Consider the following 26,878-nt stretch of genomic DNA (forward strand, 5'->3'; position numbering starts at 1 on the left):
CAAAAAGCGATTCCGAATTCTTCTTCTTCTGATCTTTAAAACGTTCTAGAAGCACACTATTCTTGCTCTTTGTTCACCTTATGATTTGAGCTCCTCGGTTAAACTGTCAATATAGAATAACAGTCTTTGATCATTTCATCATCCTCCTGCCAGCCGTCTGCTATAATTTCTCTTCTTGCTGCTAAATTGATACGATAAGAGGCAGACGCATTGACACCAACTATTCTGTCGAAAATATGAAATAGATAGGGATGACGTGGAATGTAGAATGAGATGTTTTTGTGTTTAGGTTTTAGATTTTCAAAAAACGGTTTCAAGGTTCATAGATGTTCATTGTTCAATTGTTTCGATCATATGATGCCTTGATTACTGTAATTTTAGAGAATCAGAACTTACCGTAAGTAGTCCCACCTTTTTTTCCTTTTCTCTTTCACATCGGCGTTATCGCACGGTTTTGCACTTTTGTTATTGTTCTTCACGGACAACTTTCACTTTTCTTCACCAATTGTTATCTTTTGAAACGCGTTACCGCTCTTTTCTGGTCTGAAACTCTGAAATGGTTTTGAATTTATTATCAACACTTACTTCCACCTCCAACCTTTTTGTCGTTTTTCAAATCTACGCAGACGGTGTTGGAATTTACTAAAAAACCTTCTTGATTGATACTCCATATCTAAAAAACTTAATACATTTCAGTGCAAAAATTGCTTTTTGGGTGAGAGATGTTGTCCCAATACTACCATAAACTATTCCCGCAACATTCATTTTTTCGCCGTCAACGTTATCTCTTTCTCTTTTTTGTCCCTTTCTCTGCAAAAGACTGAAAACCGGTTTGTGTCCGCGTGTGTTCGCGAAGCTTTCCCGACGTCTCCTTTCTCGATTTTGAGGAGGGAAACGAAGAGACAACCCCTTTCGAATTCCTGATGAAATACCGATAACTTGTACTTTTTTCTTCTAGGGGTTTTTTCTTTCACAACGAAAACCTCTGAATGTCTACTTGCCTCTTCTTTTGGAATGGACATTTTTCATCTGTTATGATTCCTGATTGCAACTAGTTCGCACCTCGAAAAGACTGAAAAGGAATACGGTATCATCGTGAAATCTTTCATATTCGAAACAAACGTCTGCAAAAGATCAACCGTAATCTTATGAAACCAGAGTCCACTGGAATGATTTCATGTTCTATTGTTATTGTGTTTCTTTTTAACACTTTAACCCACTCTTCTTCTTCTTATCTCTTCATCCTTACTCCTCAAGATGCTCAATGAGACATGAGCTCCCACTCAGATCCTTCTCGCTCTCTTCGATTGTCTAGATGTCTCCTCTACTCAACGATCAGCACACGTAGAAAAGAGCATGTGATTCCTGTCGTTGTTCCTTCCGAATTATTTGACAGATTGATGATGGGACAGATGAGATAAAGATTACCAAAACATTTATCATTCACACTGTCATAGAATCGGATTATCTGAAACACTTTGGCTTATGGGAAGAAGATTCACTTGAAAACGTGACTCCCACGTTCTGACCTATAAGCTCTCCGTAATCTTCATATCCTCTTCTTCAGTTATACTGATTAATGCCAAAGAAATGGAATGAATTCTATGATGACGTTAATGATGATGAGGATAAAAGGATAAGCGGATTATCATGTTCTCATGCTACTTGTTGCTTCCTGATGAGTAGTCATTCAATTCATAGCAGTCAGTTGCAGCAGCTCAGCAAGCAATATCAGATATGCATTCGTCGAAGAAATACCGTATTCTCCAAGTTTTCATAGAACGCTCGGTGGGTCACACACTCTAGATATTATCGTAAAGAAATAATTGAAGTCTCTAAATATAATTCTCCCCCGAGATGTGTTCTATGATACAGACAACCCTCTAAAGACTTCACAGTCAGAGGATGTTTCTCTCGATCACAGATCTTTGCACTTTCCGCTTCTCCCTTTCTTTCTCTCGCTCAGTTTCTGGGTCCAGGTTTCTGAAAGCTCATAGCCCACATCCCAAAAGCCGTTTAGGATCCCTCGTTTTTTTTGCGGTGGCGCCGGCTCCTCTTGTGTCCCAATGTCACATGAGAAATGTTCTAGACTGAAATGTCTGCGTTTCTTTACTCTCATCCGTTCCTCTTCTCATTTCAGATTCTATGAGATTCTAGAGATAGAGGAGAGCTGAAAAAAGAGTTGATTGGAATTCCAGAAGAAGACTATGTGTGAGTCATGAGTCACTCACAGAGAGAGCCTCGATTCCATCTGAAAATGAATGCAATGACTTTGTGGAAGTATTGCATTTCAGATGGCCTCCGACGGTCGTTTTTTTTTGTTTTTCAGTCACTCACGCTCCCCTCATTCATCATCACTGAAAACAGAAAAGAGCTAGAAAAAAGAAAGTTCATGTGCTTTTCGAATGGACTCTTTTCTCCACTTTTCCGTTTCCTGGAAGCGTCTGAAATCACCACCTACTCTTTTCTTTCTTTTCCTTTCCATTTGCTTCTTTCTTCTTTTCTGAAAAAAATAAACTGGAGTTGAGTAAATGAAGTACGTTGTTTTGACGTTGTGGACTGAACGCTAGAATCCAGGAAAATAGGTGTTAGATTACCAGGGGACCACTTTTAGAATAGAACCCTAATTCATTTTCATTTTTTATTTCTTCTGAAAGTTGTGCTCTATTACTGATCCAAGTATTCGGTGTTTGATCAATAATCGTTTTAATTTATGAAACAAGGCATCGGCGGTATTACTAAAACGGCATAGTTCTCCATGAGAACTCTCTCCACTAACACAGTATTTGACGGCTTACCTGTGTTCTGATAGTCGAAAGATCTTTTCGTTCTCTTTCTTTTGTCTTCAAATTCATCATGTCAATCTGGCATAAATCTTTTCGGTCAACTGCAAAATTTTCTTCTTCTTTCTCCCATTTCTTTCGCCAGTAGCATCGTTACTAAAAGAGAAGAACGGAGCGAAAATGATCTGATTCTTAACTTTGATTCGTTCGCCCTCCTCCTTCTTTCCAATGGACGGCGAAGACGACGCAATACTTGAAAAGGACGATGAAAGATGGAAGAAGGATGAGAACTTGTTTTTACTGGTAGCAGTGTCCATCAAATGACACTACTGCAGTAAAGTTCTCTCCTTTTTTCACTAACCATTTTTTCCTACCTTCACCCTGTTCATCAAGGTCATCTGATGGCTCCTTTGGAATCTAAAAGATTGTGAAGACTCTAGAAGTTATAGACAAGAAAATGCAATCCAAAGAAGTTTTACAAAAATAATCTGAAGATTTGAAACTTTTGAGCCGATCTTTCCGCTCATACACACACATTCATACCCCATAAAGATAATCCTTTTCTCCACATTGATCTCTAAAACACTGATGCCTTACAACTCGGAGATCCTCTACGAGAGATCACTGAGCATCTCCTCTTGCTCCAGAACAACTTGGTCGAAGACATGGTCACCGGAATCAGATGATCTGCCTCATATATTCCACTATGGAATGAGAAGACAAACTTCTTATGAGGCGGGAGACTAATCACAGTAAGTGAATTCAATGTCAGCAGAAAGAAGTAACGTTTCTCCATCTTCTTTTCCATTTCCTCTCTTAGATGCTCTTCCTCAAGTTAACGAGACGGCGCGTAGAAAAATGATGAAGACGCCTTCTTCGTGCCCCAGTAATCTGGGAAAGTGAGGGCGTTTGGAAAAGAGCCAAATGAAGAGAAAAGTAGCAAAAAGGAAGGAAAGAAGATTGTAATTAGTTATGAGGCTACTAGTCTTTTGCACAAAAAGCACGAAAGATTTAAAGCTTCCTAATTCCATCTTTTCACGTTATTTCTCATATAATGCACTTTTTAGTAGTATATTTCATCTAGTATCACCGAATAAATTCTACGAATATCAAGCTTGTTTTTCTCCGTTGGTGGTGATTTTTCGTTTGATTTTCACCTGTGTTTTTATGTTTTTCAAGTCTTCCCCCACCTCCGCCGCCGTCATTTCAGATATGAAATACTGAGAAATAAGCCTGAAAATCAGCATTTCACCTGGAATTGGACCAATAGAAATCTATTCGAATGTTATGAGATGCGTCTAATAAAAATGTAAATTTTCAAACAGAAATGTTTTGAAATTGAAAAATTTTCGGTATTTTCGAATGAGAACATTTCGGATGAGAAATTGACGTTCCCCCCCCCCCCCAAATAAATTATTAGAACTCATGAAAACAATTCTAAAAAGATGGAAAATCGGAAGAAATTGTCCTTTTTGTCTTCTTCAATTCACATCCATATTTTCATCTCCTTCATCTTCATCTCTTCGCCGTCGCCTTCCTTCATCGTCTCCGACGCCGGGCGCCCCGTATCTCGTGTGCCTCTCCTTTTTTTCCCATTTTTTCCAACCATTCATTCTCTCACTCTGCGTTTATTAACTTGTTTCACTCTTTTCGTTCCCCTATTCCATGCTGCCGCTCCTCAGTCTTCGTCGTCGTTTTCGTCCGTGTTGCATTTGCCACGCCAATGGCCTAACGGCCGCCTGGCGCCACCGACTCCTCTTTTTTCTTGTGTCAGTCAGTCGAACACTTCTTTTTTTTCTCCTCCTATTACTTCCCTACTTTTCTTTTTTCTTCTTCAGACCATTTTACCGCACAATTTGTGTGACCCTGGCGCGGCGCCGCAGTTTGTCCCTCTTTGTGCGAAGATTCGGAATTTCTGTTCAAGGAATGCAAATTGGCATTTTCGAAGTTTGATCTACGTTCTAGTCATGGAATTCTAAATTCCCATGCCGTGCGCTTCTGATATTTCTAATGCCATTTACACTGAAAAAATTAGATTTTCAGTTCAATCTCATTAGAGTAAATCCAATTTTCTCTCCAAAGCTTATCCTTTTAATCTTCATTTCCTGCTGAAATGTTAATACAGAGAAAAAAGTTTCAATTCTCTTCTTTTTGCAGTAAATCCTTTTAATCTTCAATGAATCACATTGATTTGATAGTTCTTTAAGATCTTGATTTCTTAAAGTTAAAAGGGAGTATCTGAAAATTCGTTTTGTATTTTAGGATAAGTTTTAAAGATTGAAACGCAAAATTGAAACAAAACATTCACACACAATTCTACCTTTCAAATTGAGAATGTTAAAGACCAGTTCTTTTTTCTCGATTTTTTCTTTTCCATCTCTGCGTCTCGTTATTTTCGTTTTTCCCCATACCATATTCTACGGTAGTCCTCTTATTTTATTCATTCCTACATTAGCCTTATTTTTGACTCTTCTTCTCTAAAACGGTTCATAATAATATATTATTTACCTGTCATTCTGAGTACATGGGTGTACTTTTTTCTGAGTTCTGGACTGTAAGTCAAACACCAATCACCATCAGTCACCGTTTATACTCTTTTTCTGTGTCTGTGACTATAATTCAAACTGAAAATGACCGGCTCGAACTGTGTCCTCTTCACTCTTACTTCTTATTTCATTTTTCATTTTCTCTTCTTTCTTTTCCAGTCTTTTCCTTTTCCACAGTCGCTCCGCTTATCACATTCTTATCAAAAATGATCGGTCTATCGACGCCAATGCTTCAGTTGCCCCTCTTCTCCTTAATGATCATTCTCTCCCTTTCTCCTCCCTCTGATTTTCGTTTTTTCGATGACAGTTTTTCTTCTTTATCTGCTACTCTTCTCTTTCTCTATTACCCAAAGAAAAGATGGCCTAATCGGTCACAATCAAAAGTGCAATATCACGCGAATGTCATTCGATTCGATTTCTCTCTCTTCGTTGCCTAGGTTTTTTCGTTGTCATTTTGGAAGATTTCTCTTAATTCGGTTTCCGAACCAGACAAATGTGTAACCTTTTTGATCTCAAGAAAATTAAAATTTTAGTCACCACTGTTTTAAAATTTCCGACCAGTTTCAAACATATTCTGAAGAACTGTGAGGTGCTTTACAGTAGTTCAGGAATTTCTAAAATCTCGAAATCTAACATTTTGATCTCTTCTGAAGTTCCCATAGAGTTCAATCAAGACGATCTTTGTAGTTCTTAACGTTCAAATTCATAAATTTGTGCCCTTCAATTTTTGCAAAACTATTCCCTTCTTTCCATTCTACTCTTGATTTTCACTCACTTCTCTACGTTCTTATCGTTATTGCACAACCGTCTCCAAATAAAATGAAAATATCTTATCAGTACCTTTTTGAAGAGTGGTAAAATTTGGAAGAATCACTTCTTATTCACTTAAGAAGATATCATAAAAGATTCATCAAACGATCGTGCAGTTTTTCGAGTTCTCATCGCCTTTCGTAACCTTCGTTTTGAAGAAAGTACGCAGCTATTTTTTATTCGGTCAGAAGAACTTTCTTTCTCTCTTTCGACTACACTAGACAATTCCGTGTCCTTCGATTTCTTTTTCTTTTGTATCTATCATCTGATTGGGCGAAAGGAAAAGAAAAAAGTACGAGGGGTTACCTGATGGATTGATCTAATTTCTAACCTTGTCCGAAACAATGGAGTTTTTCTTCTAATTAAACATATTTTGATTACATGTAGTAGGTTCTTCAAAAATGAGCAGTCAGAAACTGTAAGTCTTCATTCGAATTTGATATATCCGACATGTGTGACACTAAAATCCAACACCCTCCCTTTTTCTACTGGTTTTTGTTGTTGTTGTGCATAACACTCTTCACAAAAACGAACGTTCCTCCCTTTTTCGCTTCTTTGGGCACTTCCAGTCTCCGCCCCTTTCTCCTTTAGATCTGTTCGAAGAGCTATATGGGAAAAAAAGCTAACGGGGAGCAATGGCAAGTAAACATTGGAGGTCTAGAGGTCTCGGGAGAGAGACACGCTTCTCCTCCCTCTTTCAGTCTGACGAAGAAGACGACGACATCGCAAAAAAGAAAAAGAAAAGAAGAAGAAGGAACGTTGTCTGTCTACCCCATTGCTGACTGCCTTTGACTGAGCAATTTTCTGTCGTCTAGCTTTCTGTAACTCTCGATTCCCAGTTCTCCATCTTCTGTGTTCGTTTTCAGCCCCAGCTCTTTCAGCCAGCATTCACACAGCCATACAAGTTCCCCCTCTTCTTTTTTTCCGTTCCGTCGTTCCTCTTTTTTCAGTAACATGCTACTATGTTTTTGCCGTTCTCTGCCATCGTCATGTGTATGTGCATTCGCCCCCCGTCGTTTTTTTCGAATTCCTCTCCAGATACTACAGTATTTTTTTCCTCTTCTCACTGACTTGAAATGGAGAGTTGAAACTGGAAAGCATACGAGCACAACACGAATACAAAGAATACATTGAGTCGTTCTGACTATGATTCCTTGTTTTTTTGTATATGTGTTTTTGTTGCAACTGTTCAGATGGATTTCCGATTTTCGTGATTTCATATTCATGTATGATATCGTCATGATCAACATCGAATTTCGGATTCCATTGGTCTGAAATTATCCTGGTGAAGCTCAAAGTCTTTGATAATCCTACGAATCGAAGAAATTATAAATCTTTGCTAACGTATTTCGTTTTGCAGGCGAAATGACCAGGATTCAGGATCAGGTGATCAAAAAAGAATTCGATTAGGTTATTGGGAATTGATTCAACTCTCTCATTTCCAGTCGAGTTAGTCATAGCGAGTTTTCTGGGCTTACGATTTGAAATTACTTTCGAAAACATCATGCATCAAAAGTGTTCCTTTTGCATCACTTGTTTCTCCGTACTTATCAAATTAACAAGTTTCAACAAGAAGCAGTTGCTCATGCTGAAATATTCATATAGATCTTCACTGTCATACATTTCGACATCAGGTCTCCGCTCTCTCTATCTCATTTTAAACTTCGAAAGGTTCAATTCGAACCTGATAACCTCGATAAAAGAATCTGTTTAAATTTAGAAGTACTTTTTCAGTACTTTAATATACTCTAAATCATAATAATTAGGTGCACACACTCTATTCAAATATACTCTTTCTTCCACCTAATTATAGACTTGCAGAAAGGAGAGGGAATGAATTTTATACGAAACGCGCATACTTCTTTTTTCTTGACATATTTAGAAGTGAGAAGTGCTCAGTGTGCTCCAAACTTGATGACGTGGCAAAAGCACAGAACTATTTTCTGTCAAAATGCCATCTCTCGTTTTCCCATATTATCGGGTCATTCCTTGGTTGCTGGTCGCCGCTCTTCTTGCCCTCGACCAGTCATGTGCTTCTTCTCTTCCTTTACTTTTTCATCATCTTCCCCAGTCTACTTGGACGATTTGGTCACCGCCGCAGTCATCGGCGCCGATAAAAAATTGCCGATTTCCTCGATAGAAACTTCAAAGTTTTGGTGTCTCCACTTTTGATATCGGTATTCTATCGTTAAGAGAGAATTCTCGAATCTCATCAATTTTCCTGATCGACAGGATCCATGTGAACGTTTGCGAAAAACGTGAAGAAAACGAGGGAACAAGTTGAAAATTGTTACACACCGATTGTCTTCTTTTCTTCATATCACTATTTCTCAATTTTTCTTTTCTTCTCCTGTCGATCTCAAAAACCATTTATCTCAAGCATCAGCGTCTCTCTATGATCACCTCATACCAGAAGACTGGGATCTTCTCACTTCAATTATAAAGAAAAAAACTGTCTAATTTTGATAGATTAGTCTAGGTGGTTCTGACTGGATCCGAAAGGTTCGCTACAGTATGCCTCAAATGCTTTGCTTGTTCTCAATGAAAAATACACAGTTCACACTTGCCGGCTTACTGTAATATGATCTTGTGATATTTTTCTGTATTGCTTATATTTAATCTGTGATATCTAGCACATTTTGCTATAATCCGTTTATATGAAACATTCTTCTTCCTCCAAATTATCTTCTGATTTTTGTTTGAATCTTCTTCTGACTAACCTTTCTGACTTTCACGAGATAATAATCCTCTGAAAAGAGATTTCTGATTGGCTTCAAATCTCGAGAAAGCACAAACTTCTCTGTTTTCCCCCTAATGATCATAACTTTTAGATGCGTATACTTCATCAAAAGGAAGATAGATGCATTATTTGTAGTAGTAGAAACCAAAATCATTCCATAGATCCAAAATGCTACCATCTTCGATTCTTTTACTTTTTTAATCCGCTCATTTCTCTTGTAGAGTACACCTGCCGTACTCTCTTACTCTCTCCCTCCCTCTCAACATTCAGAAGACGTCGGATGACTAATCACTCCTCTTTAGAAGCTCTCTTCTCGTTTCCGGCATATCCCGGATCCTACTTCTCCAAGAATTATGATAGGATATAGCGATTTGATTCCTCATAGTTTTACATACATTTTAGTTTCATATCCAATATGAATCAGTCGGAAATTTTCAGACCAAAAATTTCATTTGATGTATAACGTGTGAACTAGACGGGAAACTTTCGTATTTCAGCTTCAATAAGTTCAAACTGATGAGATCGTTCAATTTAGAGATCCGAATTTCGATTGAAGTCTACCGATTTCTCTTTCCGAATGCCTAAGAATTCACTCTGAAATCACCTTGAAAAGGTCAATTAAATTTTCTCAAACGAATAAATTTGTCTTCAAATTCGTCCTTTCTCATTCTGCGTCTCTTCTCAGTTTCTTTGTCTCTCGATAGACCTCCACGCCACACACTAATGGTGAAAAATTAGGAAGCGAAAAGACATTGCGCTGTGAAAAAACCTCCACCGTCAGAGATATGTCTAGTGTTTTTTGAAGAAAAAAGAAGAGAAGACCGTATCTCGATTCCCATTTTTCTGTTTCTTTGTCCATCTGCACCCTCTCGTTACGATCTCTATCTAGAAGGATTCCGATTCGTTGGGGTTTTTTCGTATCGGGTAGATTTAGTTCTGACTTTTTTTCACACTCAGTTGCTAGATGAAAGATATCGTACTCCCCCGGTAACCTTTCTGTCATAAATCTAGACCTCATTTATCACTTCTTTTTCTCTTTCTCTACTACATTCTTCTTTGATTCTTAACCACTAACACCAACCATTATCTCTTCCTCAGCTAGCTCTTTCTCAACCTCCCATCATCACCTCAGATTTCCCCCTTCTTCATCATCATCATCTTATCATCTTATCACCATCACTTCTCCATTTTTTTTCCATTCCCTCATTCAGTTTCTTCTCCCACCAAATTGTTCTTTTTTCCTCCGCCACCACCGGTTGCCGCATGTGTTGCAAAATGCCCCATTCTCTTTCCACGACAAATGGCTTTTCCTCCTAGGTTCTACTTCTGGGCGCCTTGTCTTGAGAGCGTTTTTTCGTTATCTTCTTCTTCTTCTTTTTTTCTCGAGACGCCTGGCTTCCGTCACTTGCTTCATGGGAAACGAGCTCTTCCCGAAGAGAGAAAGCTCATGATCTCTTTCTTCTTTATTTCCAATTAATTTTGAGTTTTCTAGATATCTCTATCTCTCAAATTCAAGAGATAGCTCAGTTAAGGAAAATCTGCAAACGAATGATGTCGATATCTTTCCCTGATGACGTTAATTCTTAATCCTGATAAAAAGCTTCAGAGTTTCTTCTTCCCTCCCACTAATCTCTATAGTTCATCGTAGGAGCATTCGGATCAAAACTATTCTGTCTGCAGCCATTTCTAGACATTCTGATTCCAAATGAATCTTGACATCTTCTCAAATTCTTGTTCCTTATTTTGAAAAAGTCTTATTCGTTCTTTATATTATCTCTGCATCGTTGCTCATTTCGTTCCCATACTCATTTCATTTAAATTTCCAGATTTCATTGACTGATATTTCAAACCAAAGGAAATCAAGACCTCCAACACAACGCATTCACTACCCACTTCAACTGTTCCCTTCTTTTCTTTAATCTCTATTATTTTCCCCGGTATTTTCCCATAAAACAGTTCAAGCTGTTGCCTTTACTTTCATCCCCTCCTCTCACTCCTTCCTTCTCTGCATCTTCAACTACTGTAGCTCCAGAACATCATTTACCTCCTGCCTACACCCAAAATCATCTGCCATTGCATTTTCAATTCCCGTTGTCAATTCTTCAACAACAACAACAGTTTTCAACTTCGTTTACTCCTGATTCTTCCTCATCATCGTCATCCTCTTCAACTACTTCATCTTTAGCTGAAATTCCGGACGTTATTATGATGGACATGTTAGGTGATCAGGGTGGTGAAACATCAGCGGCATCTACATCAACGTCTTCTGTCTCTCGATTCGGTGCTGACGCTTTCATGTCAACTCCAGATGATGTGATGATGAATGACGATCTGGAACCGATTCCTCGCGAGCGATGTAACACGTGGCCGATGCGAAGGCCTGTATTGGACCACCCTGTGAATACGAATTCTCTTATTCACGAACAGATTCCAGAAGAAGATCCTGAGTATGTTCCTCTAGGGTTACTGTAGTCTAGTCACATAAATTTTTTTAAAGTCTCTGAAGTTCACACCTTCTGGTATTTCCCTGTAATATCCAGTTTCTTTTCATGCTTTCTGAGAACTCACGTGATTTTTTCTTTTTTTTTTTCTGTCTGGAGAGTCAATGGAGCGGAACATGCACTTTGACACACGCTCCCAGAACATTCTGTTCCCCTTTTGTTCTCTATTTTCTCTAAGTCTCTTATCTCACTGAAAAAGAAAAATAGATTAACGAAATAGAGAAAAAAGGATTCCAATTCGTTTTTCTCACGCCTAATCCGTTCTTTGAGAACGACTGAAAATATCTGAAAAAGAATTAGGGAATTTGAAATGAAATTCAAAACAACCAAAGTATTCAAAACGAGAAAATAATATAAAAAAGAGTTTGTAGTAGATTATGGTGTCATTATAAGATCATACCTGAAAACCACCAGAAAATAAAACTCAGTTAATGGAAAAAAGGCTCGAGAATATTCCTCCTAATCACCTACTTATTTTCAGCCTGTTCGGTAGCAGTGAGCAATGCGGACGACTCGGAGGATCGTCCACGAACGGATCAACTGCCATGTTGCACACTCCAGATGGAAACAATTCAACGTCCTTCCCTTCCGAGTTCGTTTTTATAAATTCACACAACTGAAACACACTCTTACAGTGCTAAACACCTCACAATTTTCCCTCTATAGCGTATTGTAGTAACTTTCTCATTCGAAATTTATCAACCTTTTGCTATACCAGTTATCACTATTCATCATTTCGGTACCAGTTCGTTTCATTCGTATAGACGGAACGTTCAAATGCTTTCGCAACACTATTCTGTGCTCCAACTGATAACTGACTCTTCAGGTGGAGTAAAGAAATGATTTTCTTTTTTTGAAAAAGCGAAGCTTTCTTATCACTTGATAACTAGTAAAGTTGACAGTCGGAACCAGAGTGACATCCTTGTTTTTATTTTTTCCCTGTTAAAATGAACTCTAGAATATTTATTCCTATGATGGATTATCATTATTCGATCACACGGTATGATAAATCGAGGATAACTCGAAAACTAACTTTTTCTAACTTCTACGAAAGTTTCAGAATGTCCGAATCGCCAGACGATGCAGCCAATTCGAAAAAGACGACGACTAGAAGGAACGCGTGGGGAAACATGTCATATGCTGAACTGATCACCACAGCTATCATGGCCAGTCCAGAGAAACGGTTAACATTGGCCCAAGGTTTGTGTTTTTGGGTTACTGTGAACGTTTTCTAATGCAATAATGTTGTAGTTTATAATTGATCAGTTGAGTTAATTTCAAATTCCAAATGTGAAAATTGCGAACATAAAAGTTAGGAACAAGATGGCACCGTTTGTGTAATTCTCTCTGCCTCTGTTCAGTCTTCACTCTTTTCTTTTGCATTTTTTTCTTGCTGACCCGGCAACTGATAGTTTGATACCTTTCGATACCGCCTGATACGTTTTGGCAACAATTGGAAAGGTGAAAAGAACAGAAAACGAATGTTTCTGATGAGAGGGAGTAGATCAATAGATGCCTGGAATCACCTGAAATTCTTCTCATTTTCAGTTTACGAATGGATGGTTCAGAACGTGCCGTACTTCAGAGACAAAGGAGATTCCAACAGTTCCGCTGGATGGAAGGTTAGTTTATTTAACCGTATTTTGGGAAGATATGGAATCGCTCTGAATAAGGTTTTTGGATACTGAAAGTCCCTTTTATAAAATAGAAGTTATGCATCCTTCTGAATCTCAAATATCCGAAGAATTGAATTCATTTCTCAAGGAAGAAGAAAATATTCAACACAATGGACGATTGTTCACCACCCCTTTTTTCCCTTTCAGTCTACGATGGAACGCCTTTTTTTAATAAATAAAAAATGTGGGAGCTCTTTGAGAAGAGCTCCTCTCTCCCTCCCCCCTTCTTCGTGCCTATGAAATTCGTTTCTTTGTGATACTGGGAGTGGGGGACAGAGTGCCCGTCACCCCCAGCTCTTTCTCCTGAAATAGCTATGCTACTGCAGACATAAAGGGCGTGACTTAGTACGCGTCGCCTGGTGCCGCCAGGCTCCGCGCGGAAAAAGAGCACCTTTTTTGTGACCGCACACGAGGAGTCGCGCCAGCGTTCTCACACTGCCGCCACCGTCAACGAGAACAACGCGGACGGACCCTCTCCTCTCATGCATTCAGAAAACCGCGTGAGTGAACGGCAGGAGGCGACCCACAGGGGCACTGGATGGCACTGGAAAACAACAGAGAAGAGACGACGAGAGTTCCGTTTTCGAAAACGAACGAACTCATGCGGTGCCGCCAGCAGGGCTGTTGGGAACCACGCGGAGAAGAAATGAGAAGCGCGGGGCGCCGGGACAAGAGCAAGCAGCACGACCAGGCGTCCACTCTTCTTCTGCCATCTTCATCTTCTTTTTCCTACTCTCTCTATCATCCAAACACACACAACTACCACTAAATTAGTTGCATTCTTCAACGCGGACACACATTCCACTCCTCCCATTTTTCACCCTTTTCGGCACACGTTTCTCTCATTTTTTACTTTTAGATCTTTGTATTCAGCTACTTGATTCAAAATAGTGAAAAGCTCCTACCTTCAAGTCTATCGGATAAGAAAAACAACACATTACTCCATGTTCTGTAAAATTTCATCAGTCCTACATTCGTTCCATTTCCAGCCGTTTATGATCTTAGACTAAAAGTCAGCCGAACTTACTATCTCTCACAGACCAAAACAAGAAAAAGGCATCAACAAGAAGGCACACTTCTACTAAAACACAAACTAACATGGATATATGGACACATAGAAATAAACAAGAAGGCTGGAACTTTTCGGTCAGTCTGCTTTCCTTCCAAGTCTAGACACACCTCCTCCTTCTTCATTCTTTCCAATTCTCCTCCCCTTATTCTTCTCAATTTATTCATTCCGAAAATTGGAAGTCCGTTCCTTCATTGTCTTATTTTCTGAAACTCCCGTGGATTGCCACGTGGAAACAGGTTGTTTTTGAATTCTCGGACACTTCCAAAAAGTGAATCCTAGATTTTGACCGAGATAATCTGGAGGATCAAGAAAAAGAAGATCCACGTGTTTTTCTTCAGTTCGCATCTCATCTCTTGATATTTCATAATGGAGGGTCCCAGAGAAGGAAAGGAAAAAAATAACGAAAAACAAAAAGTTCGTTTGTCCTTTTCTCTATTGCCGTTTCTCTCAGGTTTTTTACCTCCCTATCTTCTTCTTTCTTTTCTCGTTCTTCCTCTCGTCACAAGATTTCGCCCCCATTTTGACAACTGCTTACTCTCTCTGGTAGTTTTTGCATTTTTGAGAAAATGGAACGACCTGAAAGTACTCCCAATGACACATTTGTTTTTGCGGAATGTAGTTCGAACATATTCTTGTTCCTGAAATAAATTGGAAAGTGCAATTGACAGTTGACGGAACTAATCGGGTGTGGATCTGAACAAAGTGTTCAGAAAAGAGTAGTAACACCTTCTGCTTGCTTTGTGAGAGAGTCTCTTGACCTGAACCGAGCTCGGTCTGTTTCTACCTGTACTTTCGAAATCTCTCCAGTTTATAAGTAACTTGTCATGAGAAATCTTTCTGAAGTCAGAACAGAACACAGCCGGAAGTTTTGATGACTACTGAAGCGTTAAGGAAATTAGAAGATCTCATGATGCTCCTTTACCTCAAGTTGTCATGAGCCCTCGCTTCTGATCGAAAACATAATTTTAATAATAGAGTAGATCTCCAGAGAGATAACTATATCTCATTTGTTTATCACGAGTTTCTTTTTTTTTTTAGTATAGTTAGAGACCGCCCATTTCGGTGATTTCTATTTTCTCAGAAGAAAAACAGAGATCGGGTACATTCCGCTTACTCATTTTCTATCAGAAATGTTATCTAATTGTATGATAGAACTGATATTTCAAAAGAGAAGAAAAATGAGATTTAAGGAAGTTCTATAATTTTCTATCGTAATCAACCAAGCAGAGAACCTTTGCTTCTTTTTCTGCTTCCTTCCACAAAAAATTTTTGTTTCATTTTCATCATTTTAGAGACCTCATACCAGCAGAGGAAGCCATTGGTCATGTGTTTCTCTCGTTTTTTTTCTGTTCTCATCTTTTTCACCTCTGCAATATTGATAATGTTTTCCCTTTGTCCGATCCCCATTTTGCCCCATCACTCTTTTTTCCAATCTGCTGATTGAAGTTACATTTTCTCTTCTATCAGTTTTGCTTTGATTCTTTTAAAATATCTGTTGAATTCTTCGGATTATTTAACTTTCAGTTCTATCGAAATGTTTTCATGTGAAACTAAATCAGATCAGCCGTAACTACCTTCGATTTGATCTTGTGATCTCCGAAATACAAAATTCTGAAGATATTCAGATTTCTAGTTTTTCACATATTGTCACATGTACATTCTGATCATCAAACCTTTATAATTTCGGTTTCTTTGCTCACTTATTCTGATTCATTCTACTAAAACAGAATCTCAAAGATCATATTCCTCTTTCCTTTCTTTCTTTTTTTTGCATTCAGCAGGCTCATGTGACTGACCCACCCAGAGCTTTCTTTCGTTTCTCCTCCTTTTTCATATTCAGTGTCAAGACACATAGAGTTCCTTGTTATTTTTGTTCCGATCTGGCTGAAAAGTGCCAATATTTTCATGACCTTCTAGTATACTGTCCTCCTCCCTCACATCATATTCTTAGAAAATGAGCATCATCAAAAATGGAGCAGGAAGATTAGCTTCGTTCATTTCTGAAAAATATCCCCTATTCTAAATTTATTTTTGTTCTTCTGCAGTTTTCATTCTTCAGATTTTCTACGAGAATTTTCCGCGAGCATATTCATTATTGGCTGCTTTTATTTTTGCCAATTTTGTCACATATACATCTCGCTCGACAGCCAAATGCGTCAGGATTTATGGCCACTTTATTGGCTTTTAATCTCGCCATTTCTCTATTTTCTTCAATCGTTTTTAATTAAATCCTCATTCATTTCTTTATTGAAAATTCCATTGATTGTCACGTCATTGAAGCAAAGAATTAAACTCTTGATATTCAAAGAACTCTGTCGTAAAAAGAATGTAGTTGGGATTACTGTAGGGAAAACTTCCGTGTGAATTCACACTCACAAATCAGAACACTTTTCGTACTTCCTAGTTACGGGGTTTAGTCATACTCCAATACGCTATAATTTCATATAACCAGATGCATTTGGTCGTGAAAAACGTGATATCTCATATCACTCTTTCTGTCGAGATTAGTTGATAAATTTGTATCATTTTCTTACTTTGAAAGAGAGGATTTAGGATTTAGTTTAGCTTCATTCAAGTCGCTGACATTTTTGAGAATTCGGAGTCAAAAACCAGATACTATATATTTTGATTCAACTAACTTTTTTGAGCGCTGCTCATTTCTAAACGCCTCCAGTCATTTCTCATTCATCAAGAAACGAACGGACGTTGCCGGCAATGGATTAATTGACACGGGCGGTGTGTGCGGGAAGAGAAGAACGGCCAGCCGGCTGTTACTCTTTGGGAGAAAAAAGGATAGAAAATGAACGAACGGACAGAGGAAGATGGACGGATTGACGGAATGATGAGAGTAGAGACTTGACACGTTTTAGGAGGAGAAATGCATATTTCTAGAACAAAGTTGTGGGGGTACGGTAACATTGGTGAACTACTGTAGTTTCAAGGTTTTCCACTATTTCGATCCCCTCGAGACAATCAACCGAAAAAAGAACTAACACCCGCGATCTTGTTTTTGATATATTCAGCTAACTAGTTCCGGTTATAAAAACCCCAAAAATGTCCTTCGTGTGTGTTCCAAGTTCAGTCTCCTCCACTGCCCTCGAATCGCCCTGTAAACAACTCGTGCCCCTTCCCCTTCTTTCTCTTTCCCGTTGGCACCCGATGCCACGTCATAGCCGTCAAGAAAAGGTACACAAAAGTGCAACCTCTTTTGTCCTTTTTTGCCCTTGTTCTCACAGTACAAACCTGAGGCCCTCCTATACATTCAATCCCTTAGACACATAATGGTCCTTCTTTCGCTTTTTTCCCTTCTTGGGTGCTCACCACTGCGTGTGCAATTAGCCGCCCGTTCCGTCGACTCGACCTCCGTTCCGTTTTCCGATCAGCTGCTACTCTCACCCTGAGAGCTCCTCTTTTGGTCTATGTGCGTTCTTTTGTGCTCTTTTTTTTCGAGAGTAAAGTCTACACTATCCCACAGCTTTTCTCCCCTTTTTAGTCATTGCCTGTAGAATTGAATCGAATCGAAACTAGACATTTTGAAATACCTGGAGACGAAAAGAAGCTTCTTTGTTAGTAACGAACGATTCCTTTTTTGAGTGGTGGAAGTGGAAAAAGAAGGAAAAATGAAATCGAAAATGTTCCTTCTTTTGCTGCTTCTTCTTCTTCAAAGTTAGAAAAAGTATTAATAGTACCTAGAGGGAGGAGAAAGAAAAAGAGAAAGATATCTGTCACCAAAATCAAAAGGTGTCAGTGTTCCAGCCGTCTTCCTCTGATTCTTTTGTCATCTGCGTCTCTATGTCATACCTGCACATCTCCTACCTCTATCTATACCTACCAGCTGATCAGGTGAGAGTGAAAAATGTAGAAGAATTTCTGCGCTTCCTCTTATAAAGTACCGTCTATCGTACTCTCTCGCCTCTTTCTGTCACACAGGGAAGGAAGATGAATGGGGGATGGCCACCCTCTTTCTCTTCCCCCCGACTGCCATTTTTTCTCTTATGCCCTCACACTCAGGCTTCTACTAAATATCTAACCAATTCATGTCTGTCTAACTCTCTTCCCTCTTTCTACTATCGTTTTCCTCTCTCCCTCTCTTCGAACAAAAAGCGAACGCCGGTGTTCCTCCTCGTTTTTTCTCTCCTCTCTCCATCTTTTTCCTCATCTTTTAACCATACGAACGGGCCACCCGGCTACCATCTCACCCTCTCTCTCCCTTTCTCTGTCTCACCGACACGGACGAGATGTCTCTTTTTTTCGCCCGCACCCAAACGACCGGGTCTGTCCGTTCATCCGTCGTGTGGCCACCTCTACTACCACCCAGCCATCTGTCGTGTTCGCCTTTTTTGGTCTTCGTCGCCTTCCCTTTTTTTATTGGCGGGTTTTTATTGTCGAATTTAGAATTGCATGCTTTCATTCCTTTCATTATAGTCAAGATTGTTCGATTTTTTCGGTACCATGTTATAAAGTAACAATGGAAAAATATACACCTAGAATTTTTTTTTGAGATTTTGGGAATCTTCAGTTCAATGTTAGTTTCATAAGCGTTGATGAGTTCTTACCGATTAGTTTATTCGAATGATAATTAACATGAGTAAGACATTGTAAAACAATGTAAGGTAGGAATAATTATCAATTCTTACTCAGTTCGACTACAATTACCATCTGTATCAACTCAACAATATTTTCTATTTCCCTCCTCGGTTCTTATTCTTTTAAAACGACAGTTACACTCTCTCCGTGCTTCTCCACCTTACCACAAAACGACCGTAACGAAAAAAAAGCCGAACAGAGGTATCATATATTTTTTCTCCTCTTCTTCGTTTCCCCCTGGGGTGTTCCGCCGTCGTTTAACTGGCCGTTCCTTCCACCGTCTCTTTGCCCAGGCGCCTCTCCTCTCCACCCACAGGGAAAGTGTTAGCACTACGAGACTAAAAAATTGAGAGGACACACACACATGAAAAAAGTGTTCCTTTTTTGCGAATAGTTAGCATAGTTAGATACACAATACGCATTTTAGTTGTCTCATTCGGTCGTTTCTCCTTTCGAATAAATATACAGTAGTCCTTACGAAGAAGATTATGTGCTGATACAAAAAGCTTCTTTCTGCAAATATAATTTTTTGAAAAAGTTTCTGCACCAATGCATCCAATCGAAAGTATCTTTTCATGTTTCAAAACAGCACAAAAAACTTTCAATCTTTAACTTTTTCTTCTTCTTATCAATCTGGCAATAACACGTGCCTTCTCTTTCTTCTCCCCTCTTCTACTATTATCTTCTTTTCTACTCATGCCACGTCATCAGCAGCACTACCATCTACAGTGTAGATTCTGCATCGTCTCCCGCATTCTTCGCTCCCTTTTACCTCCCTCCTCAATTTGCCGTTGGCCCTAACTCTATGTGTTCCTCTTTCTCCTGAACTCTCTCCAATCGGCACACTGTTTCTATCATTCTTTACCTGTTCTTTTCTCGATAGTGGCGATGGTCGCTCACTATTCCCCGCATCACAAGGACAGGAGATGATAGATAGTGGAAAGGGAAATGGGTTTTTTTTTTACCTTTTCGAGTAACTCGATTTTATAAAATTTTGATATTATCAGTGCCATTAGATTCCTTAATGTAGATATGGCATTCCTTTTGTAATTTTCTTTGTATGCTGCATCGTTGCATTTTCTAAAATTTTCGTTCTTCACTCTTCCTCTTGCTCAACTCGCATTCTGAATTTCTCAAATTCTCTCCAGAAGTCGTCGTCATCCGCACGAAATCTATTGTTGCTCCACCCACTTCGTCGTCCAACCTGTGGAGCTCTTCCCACGCGCTTCCAGAATGAACGATTCATTAGACGACGATTTTCCGCCAGAGCCACGTGGCAGGTGTTACACGTGGCCCATGCAGCAATTCGTCTATCAGGATCCGTCCACACTCCCTCAACATCATCATCACAATCCGTATCATCCAATGCATCCACATCAACTTCCACATATGCAACATCAATTACCTCAGCCGCTTCTGAATCTTAATAGTATGGCGACATTAACGTCTTCCGGCAGCTCAGTGGCCAGTTCTATTGGGGGCGGAGCACAAGGCTCTCCAACCCAGGCGAGCTGCTCCTCTAATGCCACCGCCGCAACGGCATCCTCTCAACAACCACAAACCGTTGGTCAAATGCTTGCTGCATCAGTACCTTGCTCTTCTGGAATGACTCTTGGAATGTCATTGAATTTATCGCAAGGTGGTGGCCCGATGCCAGCAAAGAAGAAGCGTTGTCGTAAGAAGCCAACTGATCAACTGGCACAGAAGAAACCGAATCCATGGGGTGAGGAATCGTATTCCGATATAATTGCCAAAGCCCTGGAATCGGCGCCAGATGGTCGGCTTAAGCTCAATGAAATTTATCAGTGGTTTTCCGATAATATTCCCTATTTTCGAGAAAGATCAAGTCAGGAAGAGGCCGCTGGATGGAAGGTAAGGAGACATATTTCTTTTGGCCTTGACATTTTGTCTACTGCGCTGCGCAGAGTGACATTGTACTATTATAATTTAAAAAAAGCGACTCCCATTTGAATTAAAAACTATCTATGCAAAAACAAATAACTAGCAAAAACAAATAATTAGGAAATTAACGGTCTTGTAAGAAATATTGGTATTTTAAAATACAAAAATGGCGTTTAGATATTTTTGACACATGATGTCATACTCGGTCGTTTGATGCTTTGGTCTTCAAATTTTCCATATCGTTCCAAATTTCAATGAATTTTTAATGAGGAGCCTGGAACCTAATTTAAGGTTTTTTCTCGTGGTTTCTCTGCCTTTTGCACACTGTTTCAATTCTTTAGACCATAATGAAGAAGGATGCTCCTCTTCTCTCTTCTTCTTTTTCTTCATCTCATGAAAAAGAGAATGTGGTGGCTGGCACGTCCCAGCAGCCTCCTCAGTGCTTCGGAAGAAAAAGGGGAGCCTCTTCTCGCTTTTCTGCAACAAGAAGAACCAACCCTATTAGTTGTTTCCTTCTTTTGCATTCTATGTCTCTTTAGAATGTTCAACTATTTCATTACGGCATTGAAAAGTTTCTCTATGTTGCTCTGAGAAAGAGCACATGGCAGAAAACTGAAGGCGTGGAAGAAGATGAGCACAAGAGAAGGAACTTTGGAAGGAAATCATTGAAATAACCGAAATTTAAAAAAAAAAAAAAGTTCAGAGCGATACCATCCCAGACAATACATTTTCAGAAACAACATATAGATATGAAATAATCGAATATTTTTTCAGAACTCAATCCGCCACAATCTCTCACTTCACTCTCGTTTCATGCGCATCCAGAATGAAGGAGCTGGAAAAAGTTCGTGGTGGGTCATCAATCCAGAAGCAAAACCTGGCAGAAATCCACGTCGTACCCGTGAACGATCGAATACCATTGAGGCAACAACTAAGGTAATTATGTTGTCATTTTAATTATCATTACTGAATACGAAATCATATTATTGAAATGATTTACTGTCTTTTTTCTAGGCTCAACTCGAGAAGACTCGCCGTGGAGCCAAGAAGAGGATAAAGGAGCGTGCTCTCATGGGATCAGTCGGAGGGCTCAATGGAAATTCTACAGCTGGATCTATCACATCTATTCAACACGATATGTATGATGAGGATTCGATGCAAGGGCCATTCGACAGCATGACTACTTTCCGGTATGTTTTACTTTTATTTTTCGATAGAGAGATATTTGTAGTCGTTTCGATAACTTTCCATTCTGTTCAAAGAAATACATTTAAAGATAATTATTTTTCCAGGCCACGCACTCAATCTACAATGTCTGTTCCTGGATCATCGTCTCGTGTCACTCCATCGATTGGAGGAGAGCTTTATGATGATTTGGAATTCCCATCATGGGTTGGAGACACTCCAGCTGTTCCAACTATTCCAAATGATTTGGTTGATCGGACCGATCAAATGCGTATCGACGGCAATACTCATGTCAATGGAATTCAAATTAAGCAAGAGCCAAAGCCAATTAAGGTGAGTACCACTTTTTGGTGAAGACCCAAAATCATAGTTTCATTTTTCAGACTGAGCCAATTGCTCCACCACCATCGTATCATGAGTTGAACAGTGTCCGTGGTCCATGTGCCCAGAATCCACTTCTTCGTAATCCAATTGTGCCAAGCACCAACTTCAAACCGTTAGTTCATTTTTATCCAATTGCTAGTATCGATGATATCACCGCAATTAGGTTTTTTGCGAGCCGCTTTTCTAATTCCGTTTCAATTATTCTCATCCTTTCCTATTTTCAGAATGCCACTTCCCGGCTCATACGGAAACTATCAAAACGGTGGAAACAACCAAGGAGTGTGGCTCTCCACATCTACATCATCTCCACTCCCTGGAATTCAGTCCTGCGGAATCGTGGCTGCTCAGCACAATGTTGCCTCTTCATCTGCTCTCCCAATCGATTTGGAGAATTTGACACTTCCAGATCAGCCATTGATGGATATGGATGTTGATGCTTTGATCCGGCACGAGTTGTCACAGGCTGGAGGACAACATATACATTTCGATTTGTAAATGATTCATTTTGTTTTTCTTCTTTATCTTGGTGTTCGAAAGAGAGCAACGCAGCGAATGAGGTGAGTACTGGGGTTAATGGAGGCTAAGACTCAGAAATGCAGACTAGCAGATTACGGAAAGCTGAAATGTGCTAGTAGGTAATGAACATACAGAAAATAGATAAAAACAGTTTAGTAATCAGATAGATATACAGAAAAGTTTAAATACTTTTTCTCTATTATCTCATTTCAGAAATCTTTTCGAATCTTCTACTGTGCATCCCCTTCTTCAAGTCAATCAGTCAATCAACTAAACACTCAATGATCATCACCGCCCACAACCATCACTCCTTGTCTTCTTTATTTTACTTGATTTCTTCATTTATTCTATCTCTGTCACTCTTTCCTGTTCCTCCGATAATTTCATTATTTCATCCCTGTGACGTCGTGTAATAATAACTTTGAAATACCTCCGTTTCAAACCTCTGGCTCCCCCTTCAATTACAAGAAATATCGAAAAGCCGTTGATTACCTCTTCTCATTCTTCTGTTTCCTCATTTTTTTAAAGCCCAATTATTGTCTCCCTTCCATCCAGGTTATGTTTTTCTCTTCCCATCCCTTTAAATTCTACCTCTATTCAACAATTTTGCGCTGTAAATTTGTTCTGTAAAGGACCCTCTCAAACATTCCCCATTCTGTCTTTTTCTGTAATTTTCATGGTTTTTCTTGTTTTTTTTTGTCATTTCTTGGTAGAACATGTCTAGCTATTATTTTTTTTCCTCCAGTTTCGATTCGAATTCCTTTTTCCCCCCAGAACACACTCTACCTCGAAACTTTACTGAGCGATGTGATCCGCCCCGGCCCCCTTTTCCTATTTTCTTTCTATCATTTTTTAAACTTTTCAAATCTTTTTCTCCTCCTTTTTTCCTTTTTTGTCTGTTTGTATATTGCCACGTCATTTTCATTTCTAAATTAAATACTCGTTTTTTAATACTTTTTTTCTATTTACATCCAAAAAAATCTCAGTTTTAAAAGGTGTGGCAATATATCGGTTGATGGATTTTTCAAGAAGCTATCCTACACCAAAAACAGTTTTGCAATTTCTTCCTAGAAGAGAGAAAGATTTCCAGATCATATCAGTCTCCTCCTTTAGTTTCGTTGTTTTCCTTCTTTCTCTATCTCTCTCCACTCTCGCTCCATTCTATTTTTCTCTTTTTGTTTTCTCTGCTCCTCTTCTCTTTCGACCCGCCCCCATCTCTGTAAATTTCTTCCCTCCAAAATTCTGATTTTCATTGAATTCACAACCAAATTCTAAGTCTCACTTCTTCCCAGTCTCCGATTTTTATGCGAATGTATGATGTTGACGATGAGCATGAAAATGCCGAGAAATAATAAAATTCGAAAAAAATTAATGCTCGGTATTGATTTGAAGATGCAAAGAATGATAACATTTAGAAAAGAAACGATTGATTTAAGAGTCGGAATTCACAGCTTCCTCGAACAAAAATACAGATAAAGAAAAGATAAAGATGCTTGCAGGTTACGGTAATAACTTCATCTCCGATTCCATTTGTCTTCAGTTACAGTAATCCGAAGCCATTCATTTTTCCAACTTTCTAACTAAATGAGGTGGTTTTCCGAAATCAATTCCTCTTTTCTGTCTTCCGCCATTACATTTACTGGACGAATCTGCTGGCATGGAGCCAAGACTCCGCCCACATCGACTTGTCGCTTTGCGAACGTCGGAGGAGAAGAAAGGAGGGTTAACGCCAGACAAAAACAAGTTCTTTGTCTGTTTTCTCTGTGTCTCATCACTCTAAACTCTCTCTCCTTTTCCTTCATTTACAGCAGTTCGAAAAGAGACGTCTTGTGACACTTTCTGTTCGTCTCTCACTAGGTTACACTGCCTTTTTCGTTGGCTCAGAGATCAATCCGTTACGAGACAGAGGCACTTCCAACAGATGCATTTTCAAGGGGTTATTGAGGCTGTGGAAAAGAAGGAAATGAAATGTGGCTGTGGTAGAGGAAGGAACGTTTTGGAATGAGGAAGCTATTTCTGAAATTGAACATTTGAGAGGAAGAAAAAGGTACTGTACAATACGGGAGGCGGATGTATTGAAATTAATGAATTAGGATTGAAACCCTCGATTAGAATATGAAGAATTCAACCTGAGCAGTCAGGGCCGATTGGAACTTCGCTGATTATTCGATAGTTTCTGAACAAAACTGCGAATTCGGTCTGTCAGAATACGGTATACACACGGAAAACCATTTAAAGGAATAAAAAACATTTTTGGTTTTCAAAATTTATTGAACTAAAAACAAATACAGAACAAAATGTACAAAGTTGAGTTAAATAAAGGACAAGAAATTAGAGCATTGAACAAGAAACTTGATAGAATGGAGACAGAAGATGGGGGGTTCATGAGTCCAAAATAGACCAGTTGGAGAGATGCTACAGCGTCTTCCTTTGAACAATGTCCTCCTGCGGAGTTCTGGATCTCTCGCTTCAGATGGAAAGAAGACAGCTTTTGGAGTGAAGGACGTCTTCCGTTGCTTTCGAAGAGAACCGATGTATCGATGACTTTTGAATGAAGAATTCTCAACGACTTCAAGTCTCCGTTCAATGCATGACCAACCAGAATGGATTCCTCATTGATATGGTCGAAGATTTTCTCTCGAACTGAATCCAATGTTTCCGTGGCGAATTGCATATGATTTGGGGTGAGTCCTGAGTACTTTGTCACATAATCAAAGATTTGATTCTCTGGTTTCACAATTGCATCAATCAGTGTCGTCCCCAGATAATCCACCATTGTAACTCGTCCAACCTCTTGTCCTTTGCTTGTATACACTGATTCCACGTCAATTGCAAACAACTTTCCACTCATTTCCCCGTTGAATTCGTTCACTTCCGGAGCCTTCTTGAACAATTTCAGATTCTTCATTGGCTGCTGGGTGTGAATGTGGAAGTTGTATTGAACTCCGTCGATATCCTGACAGATTGCAGCTGAGGAAGTGATTGCTTGTGATCCGTCTGTATTCACGTGGAATGTCGATTGACATCTGGTGCAAACTCGGGTCGAATCTGAAATATGTTAAATATATTATACAAGAAATCTAGATTCAAAATTTCTAGATCTCGAAAATAAACTAACCGTTGTCAGCATAGAACATCTCCCGATCCCTTTGGTATTCATTCGGTTGAATGTACACTTGATCTCCCATTTCGACCGGAAATCCATAATTGAAGATCTGGTTTTTGTTGAGAAGAAGTTGTGGAAGCACATTTAATTTCTCTTTGAGGAGACGAGTCGTGGATTGACGGACTGAAAATTTTAAAAAATGAGTTTAAGCGGAAAATGAATCTGAAAAAGAGAGTAAACTGAGTAGAAATAAACTTACAGTACTCAGCAGCAATCCCAACACGAATTCTCTCTTGGGTGAGAGCAGAATAGGTACAAACGGCATAGTTAGAGCAGATCATTTTCGAATGAAAATACAGGAATAGTCAGAAGACAGGAAGAAGAACAGAACACAACTCAAGATGAGGAATGAATGACTCTTTCTGGTTCCATGTATACTGATGATTCCAGATGCAGGCTCCGCCCTTTTTTATGATGGTCTCTGGGAAATCAGATTGTTCTATAGAATACAGTTCGAATGTGAAGATGAACTGTGATCTCCCAAGTTGTAAACTCATTAGAGCTGTCAGTCACTCAGTGAGAATACGGTTTGTTTTGGTGTTCTGAGAAAAATACATAAAGTAATAAATCAGCTGATGAGACTCTAGATAAAAGAGATATGTACCAACAATACAGGAAGTCAATTGCAGTTCAAAGGACAGTGTGAGAATTGACTAGAAATGACTCATCAAGACACTACAGACATCCAGATGGTTTTATAGAGAATCCTATTTTTATTTATTTTTTGACTGAAAATCTTACTATCGACTAGGTGTGATCAAAATATTATTCAAGAAAAACCATTTTGAAATTTTGTGTGCCGCCTGTATCAGTATCATACTTGATCATATATGCTTCTTAAATGTATGCTTCAATAGTCTGAAAAAACCAACAATTTTAAATCTCAAGTTTATTTCGAAGAAGATCTTATTTAGTAGCTGGCTCGGGACTTGTCTCTAGGATTTATGGGTTTTCAATAATTTCTTCTGAACTATTTCTATTTTTGCATTATAAGAAAGTTGGGTATAACA

General features: G+C 39.1%; 5 protein-coding genes across 5 annotated transcripts; 2 read left to right on the plus strand and 3 right to left on the minus strand.

Annotated features, from left to right (window-relative positions):
• Positions 1-11,084: 11,084 nt before the first annotated feature.
• On the plus strand, positions 11,085-13,068 carry GCK72_001914 (uncharacterized protein; the record flags this gene model as incomplete). The annotated part of the gene is made up of 4 exons (XM_003114928.2): positions 11,085-11,326; positions 11,862-11,972; positions 12,441-12,580; positions 12,929-13,068. The coding sequence occupies 4 exons, from the start codon at positions 11,085-11,087 to the stop codon at positions 13,066-13,068; spliced, it is 633 nt and encodes a 210-aa protein (XP_003114976.2).
• GCK72_001915 (uncharacterized protein) lies at positions 11,105-11,927 on the minus strand (the record flags this gene model as incomplete). Its single annotated transcript, XM_053723179.1, has 2 exons — positions 11,105-11,274; positions 11,852-11,927. 2 exons carry the CDS (start codon positions 11,925-11,927, stop codon positions 11,105-11,107), a joined length of 246 nt encoding a protein of 81 aa, XP_053591824.1.
• A 6,743-nt stretch (positions 13,069-19,811) lies between the features above and the next one.
• Positions 19,812-20,435, minus strand: GCK72_001916 (uncharacterized protein; the record flags this gene model as incomplete). The annotated part of the gene is made up of 2 exons (XM_053723180.1): positions 19,812-20,120; positions 20,307-20,435. The coding sequence occupies 2 exons, from the start codon at positions 20,433-20,435 to the stop codon at positions 19,812-19,814; spliced, it is 438 nt and encodes a 145-aa protein (XP_053591825.1).
• On the plus strand, positions 19,949-22,681 carry GCK72_001917 (uncharacterized protein; the record flags this gene model as incomplete). Its single annotated transcript, XM_003115010.2, has 6 exons — positions 19,949-20,587; positions 21,392-21,553; positions 21,632-21,807; positions 21,910-22,135; positions 22,186-22,298; positions 22,411-22,681. 6 exons carry the CDS (start codon positions 19,949-19,951, stop codon positions 22,679-22,681), a joined length of 1,587 nt encoding a protein of 528 aa, XP_003115058.2.
• Positions 22,682-24,977: 2,296 nt separating this feature from the next.
• On the minus strand, positions 24,978-26,149 carry GCK72_001918 (uncharacterized protein; the record flags this gene model as incomplete). Its single annotated transcript, XM_003114884.2, has 3 exons — positions 24,978-25,750; positions 25,821-25,991; positions 26,068-26,149. 3 exons carry the CDS (start codon positions 26,147-26,149, stop codon positions 24,978-24,980), a joined length of 1,026 nt encoding a protein of 341 aa, XP_003114932.2.
• Between the last annotated feature and the right edge of the window lie 729 nt (positions 26,150-26,878).

This window comes from Caenorhabditis remanei, chromosome I, assembly GCF_010183535.1.
Source record: "Caenorhabditis remanei strain PX506 chromosome I, whole genome shotgun sequence".
NCBI lineage: Eukaryota > Metazoa > Nematoda > Chromadorea > Rhabditida > Rhabditidae > Caenorhabditis > Caenorhabditis remanei.